Below are 10370 nucleotides of genomic sequence, written 5' to 3'. Positions count from 1 at the left end.
AGGTGGTCTGATTAGCAAGTTTGCAGATGACACGAAGATTGGTGGAGTAGCAGATAGTGAAGGGGACTGTCAGAGATTACAGCCGAATATAGATAGGCTGGAGAGTTGGGCAGATAAATGGCAGATGGAGTTCAATCCGGGCAAATGCGAGGTGATGCATTTTGGAAGATCAAATTCAAGGGTGAACTATACAGTAAATGGAAAAGTCCTAGGGAAAATTGATGTACAGAGAGATCTCGGTGTTCAGGTCCATTGTTCCCTGAAGGTGGCAACGCAGTTCAATAGGGTGGTCAAGAAGGCATATGGCATGCTTTCCTTCATTGGACAGGGTATTGAGTACAAGAGTTGGCAGGTCATGTTGCAGTTGTATAGGACTTTGGTTCGGCCACATTTAGAGTACTGCGTCACCACATTACCAAAAGGATGTGGATGCTTTGGAGAGAGTGCAGAGGAGATTCACCAGGATATTGCCTGGTATGGAGGGTGCTGGCTATGAAGGAAGTATGAGTAGATTAGAATTATTTTCATTAGAAAGATGGAGATTTAGGGGGAACTTGATTAAGGCCTACAAAATCATGAGGGGTATAGACAAGGTGGATAGCAAGAAGCTTTTTCCCAGAGTGGGAGACTCAATTACTAGTGGTTACGAGTTCAAAGTGAGAGGAGGAAGGTTTATGGGAGATATGCGTGGAAAGTTCTTTACACAGAGGGTGGTGGGTGCCTGGAACCCGTTGCCAGTGGAGGTGGCAGACACGATAGTGTCTTTTAGGATGTATCTGGACAGGTACATGGATGGGCAGGGAGCAAAAGGGTACAACCCTTAGAAAATAGATGACAGGTTTAGACAGAGGATCTCAATCAGCACAGGCTTGGAGGGTTGAAGGGCCTGTTCCTGTGCTGTAATTTTCTGCCATTTCTCTGCCCAGCTTTCCTATTGATCCACGTAGAAGTCACTGAATCCCTGAAATCCAGAAAATGGCCATTCGCCCCATGGAGTCTGCACTAACCTTCCTAAAAGCTTCCCTTCCAAAACTTACTTACATTCTTTCTGCTTCCTCGAGGTCCTTGTCTGATTTCAGTTTCCTAAACCTTACAATGAAACAAAGGGCCGCGAATGCTGGAAATTGCAAACAAAAACAAATTGCCGGCGAAACTCAGCAGATCTGGGCAGCACCTATGGGGAGGACTCGGAGTTAACGTTTCGTTAACATTCACAAGACTAGTGTCTCTTCAGACATCAGAACAGATAGCAGCTGGGGAAAGAAGTGCTTAAAAAATTCAATCTGGATTTTGAGGGTAAATTAATCAACTATAAGCCATTGCTAACTTTGTTGAAAGGTCTTGCATTCTGTAATTGCTCTTTTGCAATATTTAAAAAGCAGTCACTTCGGAAATAAACCGCGGTCTGTTTTCCCTTGAGTGCAGTTTACGGAAGATAATGAACACAGGAGATGAGCAGGAATAGGCAACAAGCAAAAAGAATTGCAGATTTGAAAGCAGCCTTTAATCCTGAGATGAGTTGGTTCAATGTGCGGTGCTTGGCTTCGCGGTGATTTCCTGTCCTAGTCTTTCCGCTTATATTTTTGTTTCGGGGGAAAAAAAAACAACTTTCCACAATCCCTTCATTTGTTTTCAGCTCAGCTCAGTAGCTGTTACGACGAATAACGCGCAAACTTAAGATCTGAGTTCACCGCCGATGGAGGCAGAAGGAGACGCTTTGAGAGCAGCTAATGAAAACTTCCGAATTTTACTGAAACTCGTCAAATTCCGTGAAGCTTAGCAGAATCGGAGCGCTACATTTTCGTTGAGGGGTACAGTGTTGTTGAAAGTTTGGGCAAGTCTGAAACATGAAGATGTCCACAGAGTCTCCAGCGCTGCTTTGCTGACTGGCTATCGGTTGGCACCGGGTTCTGCCTGTCCTTTCATTGGAGACGAATTCCATGTGGGACGGGCCAGTAACTTCACATGAACGTCGAGTTGCCAAGGTTAAGTCAGATTTTCATTTGAACCGTTCACTTTATTTCTCTGTGTGTCTGTGTTTCTCACCTCCTTCTCCCCTCATCTGACCTTGGAATTTTCGATTGGGTTTCTGGGACCAATCGGAGCTGTTGGGCGTCTTCAAAAAGGAGCGGGATCAACGGGACCTTCCACTCGGCACGGTGTAGGCAGGAGGACGCTTCAACAGCAGGCGCGAGTGAAGGGATTGGGGGCAGCAAAGGGGAGGTATCCTGGTTACGTGAACCTTCAAACATCTGCATTTCTTGAAATCCATTTGCAAACCTTTCAAATTTGCCACAAGCTGGCCTGGGGACAATCGAAGCAACTTGCCTCTTTTTTCAGTCCGCTCCAGCACAGTGAAGCACACTCTTTCCCTGCCCCCCACCACCCCCCAGATGTATTCCGTAGGTTCGAGCCGAATCTTCGACCCCTACGTGCAGGTGATCCAAAACGCCAATTTCACTCAGTACATCTGGAGCAAGTCCTTGTTGCAGCCCCTGTGGGACTACCTGCGCACCCAGCACCAGGACGCTCTCCGCTCGCCCCTCTTCCCCGTGGTCATGTCGGTCTCCACCTATTTCGCTGTGTGCACCTTCTACATGATGCTCGACCTGCTGGCTCCCAGGTGCCCGCTCATCAGGAAGTACAAGATCCACCCCGAGCAGCATGTCACCTGGGAAGACATCTTCAAGACCCTGTGGCACACTGGCTACAACCACCTGATCTATGTGTTTCCAGCCGCCGTGGGTCAGTGGTATTGGCGGCCACCGATCCCTCTACAGGAGGAAGCACCGCTGGTCTCCGAGTTTCTCATTGGCATCCTGGGCTGTACAATCCTCTTCGACTTCCAGTACTACTTCTGGCACATGATGCACCACAAAATCCGCTGGCTCTACACCACTTTCCATGCCATCCACCACGAATACTATGCCCCCTTCTCCTGGTCCACTCAGTACCTCTCCGCCTGGGAGTTGGTCAGCGTTGGCTTCTGGACGACCATCGACCCAATTATCCTGCAGTGCCACTGCCTCACCGGCTTCACTTTCATGGTCTTCAACATCTGGATCTCCGTCGACGATCACAGCGGCTACGACTTCCCGTGGGCCCTTCACAATCTCATCCCGTTCGGCCTGTGGGGCGGGACGGTCAAACACGACACTCACCACCAGAAACCCCAGAGCCACTTCGCGCCTTTCTTCTCTCACTGGGACTGGCTTTGCGGCACCCACTGTGATTGCAGGCGCTCGCCCGCCGTCTCGGAGATGCAAGCGAAGACACGCAAAGCGCGCCAAGACCACAAGTAACAACCGCCCTTAAGTTTCATCCGATCGGGCCGCGGACCCCGGGGGGAACTCTACCCCAATCTCGAGCAATGTGAACTGTAGGTATATTCTGATGCTCACAGGCTCTAGATTATATTTATTATAGAGCTTTTTTTAAAGAAACGAACGGAAACACTTGGAGTGTGGCTAAGTGTGAATATATGCGAAATTTAGGTGTGTTCCATTTTATTATTTCAACTAGGCAAACCTGTCGTAACAATGTCCGGCTTTAACAATGTGCCAGATTTAGGAATGTTTTCGATCACCTTGTGTATTGTGCCAGATTTAGGAATGTTTTCGATCACCTTGTGTATTGTGGAGTGGAAAAAGCGAGAATGAACCCTCTCCATTCAGTCTGTTTTCCAAACGTGCGCCGCTTTCACTGAAAGACGGATAAACTGTGTATTTTAAGAGGCGGCGCGGAATGCCTACATCACTGTAAATATGTGCCTTGTTTTGGAAAATATTGTATGTCTTGGAATTCAAATAAAAGCGATTAGTTTGTACTCACTCGATACCGTGATCAATGTTTCTGACCCAGAGGGGAGGAAGATGCTGAGGAGAAGGTGGGACGTCCAGTCGATAAAACGTTGGCGCAAAAGGTATTTAAGACAACGATACCCGTTTTCTGAAATTGCTGGAGAAGCTGGGAAGGTCTGGCAGCATTCCTGAAGAGAAAGCAGAGTTAACGTTTCGAATCCAATCATTTCAGATTCTTCAAACCAATCCTTCAGATCTCTTCCTCAGTCACTGGATTGGAAATGTTGACTATGTCTCTCTCTCTCTGTCTCTCTCTCTGCTGATGCTGCCAGACGTGCCAACTTTTTCAAGCATTCTGTTGCTTGTTTCAGATCTTCAGCAGCTGCAGACCTTTGTTTTATTTGCATATACACACCTGAAGTGTTATTTTATTAGGGTTAGTTTTTAATACCTTGACACATCTGATAGGTCGGCACAATATAACCAACAACAACCCGTGACGCGGTTAAAATGACCTTACCGAAATAAACTATTTTTAAAATGCTGGGCTATAAGCAGAGAAACAGTCATCCCGGTCAATGACCTCATATCTATTTACAATGTAGCAGAAGCGCCACTCTCTTACTGCTGCTGTCTGCCTTTCCGGCTGGTCATTTTATGTCGATGTGACAGCATCACACCACGCAACTTCTAATATTTGCAGCCAATTGTGGGTGCTCTACTTTTGCGTATTGCAGCTCCGAGTCATTCTGTTCTGCGCTGCGCTTGCTCTGCTTACAGCCCAGCCATTTGAAAAATGGTTTAGGTAAGGTCATTTCAACTGCGCCAGGGGTGGTTGTTGGTTAAATTGTGCCAACCTATCAGAAGTGTCAAGGTATTAAAATTAACGCTATTAAAATAACACTTCAGGTGTATATACGCGAATAAAACAAAGGATTGTAGCTGCTGAAGATCTGAAACAAGCAAAAGAGTGCTTTAAAAAGTTGGCACGTTTTGTGCGCAGTGCACTGTATCCCAAGATACAGCCTGTGGAAGTCCCAGATTCGAAATGTTGTTGATCTGTTGTTTCTCTCTACACATGGCGATAGACCTGCCGAGCTTCTCTAGGATAATAAAATGTGAGGCTGGATGAACACAGCAGGCCAAGCAGCATCTCAGGAGCACAAAAGCTGACGTTTCGGGCCTAGACCCTTCATCTGATGGCCCGAAACGTCAGCTTTTGTGCTCCTGAGATGCTGCTTGGCCTGCTGTGTTCATCCAGCCTCACATTTTATTATCTTGGAATCTCCAGCATCTGCAGTTCCAATTATCTCTGAGCTTCTCTAGGACATTGTTTATTTCACTAGAATAATACGTTTTGTCCTGCCCCTCCCGATGTGACAAACGTACAGACCCTTTATTAAAAATCACTTAATCTTAGAGTGCTTATAACAGGCCCTACTTTAAATATTATAGCTATTTGAACCAATAAACGTGAGATTCAAACGAGATGACAGGGTTTATGTAGATAGAAGCATTTAGTACAAGAGAGACATGTTAAAGTAACACCATATAACGAATGGCTATGCCCCAACTTGAGTCCGGCTGCAATGTTGGAAAAAGTTACTCTGGGAAGTCATGGGATAATCAATGGATTCATCAGATTTTAGGAGAAATGGTAAAGATGATATAAAGAGTTTTGCCATACTGGGTCTTATTCCGCTGAGGCAAAATAGGCTGAGATGATTAAAGAATGATTTTATTAATTACGGAAAGGTATTGATAGGGTGAATAAATAAAGACACTTACCTCTGTTTAGTGGGTCACAGGAAAGGAGATAGTTATCGAATATGTTTGTTGGGACAAACAAATAAAGGGAATACATGATAAATAGTAGCACAGTGAATCAGAGGGACCCATGTGTGCCTGTCCACTGGTCCCACACCACATCAGGATAGCGAAATAAAGTGATTATGAAGGCACATGGCATACTTGCCTTTAAGAGCCGAGGCATAGAGTTCAAGATCAGGGATACTGAAACTCTATAAAATGTTGGTTAAGGCACAGCTAAAGTATTTTGTGTAGACCTGGATTCCACGTTGTTGTTGAGATGTGATTGCACTGAAGAGAGTGCAGAAGAGATTTACTAGGTGTTGCCTGGGCTGGAGAATTTTAGTTATGAACTGGACAGACTGGACGTGTTTTCTCTAGAGTAGAGGAGACTGAGGGAGGATGTGTATAAAATGATAAGGGGTATAGACTGGGTAGCTGGGAAGGAAGCTTTTCTCATGGTGGAAGGATCAATAAATGGGAAATAGAATTAAAGTAAGGGGCAGGAGGTTCAGAGGGGTTGTAAGGAAAAAAATTTCCATGCAGTGCATGGTGGGAACCTAGAACTCCGTTCTTGAATGGGTGGTAGAGGCAGAATGAAGAGGTACAGTTGCAACACTAAGGCAGAGAAGGCTATGGGCCAAGTGCTGTGAAATGGGATTCCTGGCAGTATTCCCACTGCCAAGGCAAGGCTGCCAGAATGGAGAGGGGAATATTGATGATACTGTAGTAGGGACACTGCTGCAGAACCACAAGAAGTGGCAAGGAATGTAAATGAGTCAAAAGTGTTCCAAACATCAGTATAACAATTCATCGAAGGCTTTACCCACCAAAGGCAAAGGTACAGAACTAGGCCGGACAAAAAAGTGAACACTATGTGGCCATCTCCTCCAAATGCTCCTCATAGCCATAACCATTATGGACTGGTGAATATTGCTCCCTTCTCCCAGATAGATTTGCCTATAAAAGTGATAGGAAGTGAGGTTCATTTGTGAAAAAAACTATGTCTTTAAGAGATAATATCTTGACCTGGCTTTTTATAAAGAGAGGTTGAAACAGAAATGCCGAGCAATCTGTTCCAAGCTAAAAAAGAAAATTTCATCCCCTATTCCCAATTCCTCCACCTCCACCGCATCTGCTCCCAGGATGAGGCATTCCACTCCCGCACATCCCAGATGTCCACATTCTTCAAGGACCGCAACTTACCCCCCGCAGTGGTCGAGAACACCCTTGACCGCGTCTCCGGCATTTCCTGCAACACATCCCTCACACCCCGCCCCCGCCACAACTGCCCCAAGAGGATCACCCTCGTTCTCACATACCACCCCACCAACCTTCGGATACAACACATCATCCTCCGGCACTTCTGCCATCTACAATCCGATCCCACCACCCAAGACATTTTTCCATCCCCACCCTTGTCTGCCTTCTGGAGAGACCACTCTCTCCGTGACTCCCTTGTCCGCTCCACACTCCCCTCCAACCCCACCACACAGGGCACCTTCCCATGCAACCGCAGGAAGTGCTAAACTTTCCCCCACACCTCCTCCCTCACCCCCATCCCAGGTGCCAAGATGACTTTCCATAATAAGCAGATGTTCACCTGCACATCTGCCAATGTGGTATACTGTATCCATTGTACCAGGTGTGGCTTCCTTTACATTGGGGAAACCAAGTGGAGGCTTGGGGACCGCTTTGCGGAACACCTCCACTCGGCTCGCAATAAACAACTGCACCTCCCAGTCGCGAACCATTTTAACTCCCCCTCCCATTCCTCAGACGACATGTCCATCATGGGCCTCCTGCAGTGCCACAATGATGCCACCCGAAGGTTGCAGGAACAGCAACTCATATTCCGCTTGGGAACCTTGCAGCCCAATGGTATCAATGTGGACTTCACAAGCTTCAAAATCTCCCCTTCCCCCACTGCGTCCCAAAACCAGCCCAGTTTGTCCCCTCCCCCTACTGCATCACAAAAACAGCCCAGCTCGTCCCCTTCGCCCACTGCATCCCAAAACCAGCCCAGCCTTTCTCCGCTTCCCTAACCTGTTCTTCTTCTCACCCATCCCTTCCTCCCACCTCAAGCCGCACCTCCATTTCCTACCTATTACCTCATCCCGCTTCCTCGACCTGTCCGTCTTCCCTGGACTGACCTATCCCCTCCCTACCTCCCCACCTATCTTCTTTTCTCTCCATCTTTGGTCCGCCTCCCCCTCTCTCCCTATTTATTCCAGAGCCCTCACCCCATCCCCCTCTCTGATGAAGGGTCTAGGCCCGAAACGTCAGCTTTTGTGCTCCTAAGATGCTGCTTGGCCTGCTGTGTTCATCCAGCTTCACGCTTTGTTATCTTGTATTCTCCAGCATCTGCAGTTCCCAGTATCACCAAAGTAAACAGCTTATAAGGCACGGGGGATTTATTTTAAATTTATGAAAGAATGTATAACACAACCAAGATTTGTTTGAGAAGAAAGTGCCAGATCTCTTTAAAGCATTTAGTTGTGTGGTTAAGATTTACTAGTGTATGCCATAGGGAGCAAGTAAAGAAATTAAAAATTTTATTCATACGGAACAAGTCAATCATTGATGGCGAAAGATGAAGAGATATATAATTCAGAAGGAGTATTGCCAGAAAACATGGTAATATGTGGAATCCTTGGTGAGAAGAGCAGTATTCCATTTTATACATTGATACTGGGGAGTGCAGCAAAAAGTGGTGTTTGGAGCATTTCTTGGTTCCAGACCTACGGTTTATCCTTGGCACTGACATAGCTGGATCACAGGTGGGAGTGATGTGCACTCTGATTAAAAAGCCAACAGAAAATCAGACAAATGAAGTATTACAATGTATATCCTGAGATTTTTCTTGACTGTGTGGTAACAGTCCACAGGCTGAACCAGGAGGAGAAATCAAGGAATAAAGATAAGGGCTTTTAAGTTCAATGATCAGAAACTACATTTGAGCAAGTGGTTGAGTAAAAAAATAAGAACAGGTGGAGGACAAAATGGATATTTTTAGTTCAGAGAAATCAGTTGAATTACAACAGAAAGATGAAACACTAAAGCAGATGTCTCAAAAAGCACAGAAGAAAAATCTGAGTGTATCTCAGAATGTTACATTCTTAATAATGAAGTCTTGATGAGGAAATGGGGACCATCACCTCTTCATGTGGATGAAAATGCAAAAGTTCAATAAGTTGTATTCTCAGCAGGTTATAGAAAGGAGGTGTTGTGGGTAGCAGATGAATTGCCAAGATGATGTCATTTAGGAGTAAGGAAAACTCGGGCTAAAACATAAAAAAATTATTTTGGTTTGGACTGCATAGAGATGTGGTTGAATTTTGTTGGCCATGTCATATGTATCAGGTTATTGGAAAACCTCAGACAATGATAAACCAGCACTCTTAATATGAATTCCCAGATTTGAGGAACCTCTTATGAGCGTCTTAATTATTTGCATATGACCCCTATCTAAACAAATTACAAATCAGTATTTGTTTACCATAATGGATATGTCTACCAGATTTCTAGAGGTCATTCCATTATGTAGTATCATAGCTAAAAGGATTGTGGAAAGTTACTCAAATTTCTTAATAGATACGGACTATACACAGAAATACAATTAGATCAAGGTTCAAATTTTACATCAAAATTATTGAAGGAATTATGGATAGCTTAGGAATAAAAGAATTCAAATCCACTGCATACCATCCAGAATTGCAGGGAGCCTTGGAACAGTGGCATCAAATTTTAAAGACCATGTTGAGGGCTTATAGCAAAGACTGTCAGGAGGATTGGGATAAAGGAATTCCATTTAGAGATTCACCTAATGAATCAATTAAATTCAATTCATTTGAATTAATTTTTGGGCATGAGTTGAGAGGGCACTAATTAATTAAAGTGATATTTGGTGAGTCAGAGTTCAGAGACCACATATTTAGACTATCTGTCAAGTTTTAGAGAAAGACTAAATGAAGCCGGTGAACTGGCTAGACAGCATTTAAAAGTTGCACAGCATGTGGTGTGATGTGGACAAAATAGATTTTAAAAATTCAAAGCTTTTCTCAAGGAGATAAAGGCTAGTCTTACTCCCAATGGTAGGTGAACCTTTAAGGCAAGGTTTAGCAGGTCTAATCAAATTAAAAGGAAGTTCAGTGAGGTGAAATATTTGATAAGAATACTAGGTAGAAGGAAAATACACAATGTATCATGTGAATACACTCAAAATGTACTTTGATAGGGAAGGAAATCAAAAGGAGAATATGTTACTAGTTAAAATACAGAGTGAAGAACCAAGTTCAGATGATTCTGGGTTGTACATTCCTCAAATTAAATTGGACAGCGTGGAAGCTCTCAAAAGTTGGAATAAATTATTGAGTTACATTCCAGAAGAAAATTGAGATGACCTGAAAGAGTTATTACAATCACATGGAGAGATACATGGGAATAAGCTGGCAAGTACTAATGTAATGATGCATGATGTAGATATAGGAAATGCTGTTCCAATGAAGCAACATCTTTATAGACTTAAGCCTCTAAAGTTGACACAGGTTCAAAAAGAGATTGAATGCATGCTGAAAGACAATACAATTGAAGTGAGTGGCAGTGAATGGAGCTTACCTTTACTAAAGATGTGAAAACCAGATGGCGCACAATGATTACGTGTGCACTATTGCAAAGCTAATGCAGTTACCAAATCTGACTCATATCCTATTCGATGTTTGGAAGACTGTCTTGAAATGTAGGACAAGCAACTTTATCACC

At 44.4% G+C, this 10370-nt stretch overlaps 1 protein-coding gene across 1 annotated transcript; it reads left to right on the top strand.

Annotated features, from left to right (window-relative positions):
• Window positions 1-1281: 1281 nt before the first annotated feature.
• ch25hl2 (cholesterol 25-hydroxylase like 2) lies at window positions 1282-3830 on the top strand. Its single transcript, XM_048528322.1, has 2 exons — window positions 1282-1296; window positions 1637-3830. The coding sequence occupies exon 2, from the start codon at window positions 2394-2396 to the stop codon at window positions 3300-3302; it is 909 nt and encodes a 302-aa protein (XP_048384279.1). The 5' UTR covers window positions 1282-1296; window positions 1637-2393; the 3' UTR covers window positions 3303-3830.
• Window positions 3831-10370: the final 6540 nt, after the last annotated feature.

Source organism: Stegostoma tigrinum, chromosome 3 (genome assembly GCF_030684315.1).
Source record: "Stegostoma tigrinum isolate sSteTig4 chromosome 3, sSteTig4.hap1, whole genome shotgun sequence".
Lineage (NCBI taxonomy): Eukaryota > Metazoa > Chordata > Chondrichthyes > Orectolobiformes > Stegostomatidae > Stegostoma > Stegostoma tigrinum.
The sequence above is the reverse complement of the archived record's forward strand: the minus strand, read 5'-3'. Positions and strand labels throughout refer to the sequence as shown.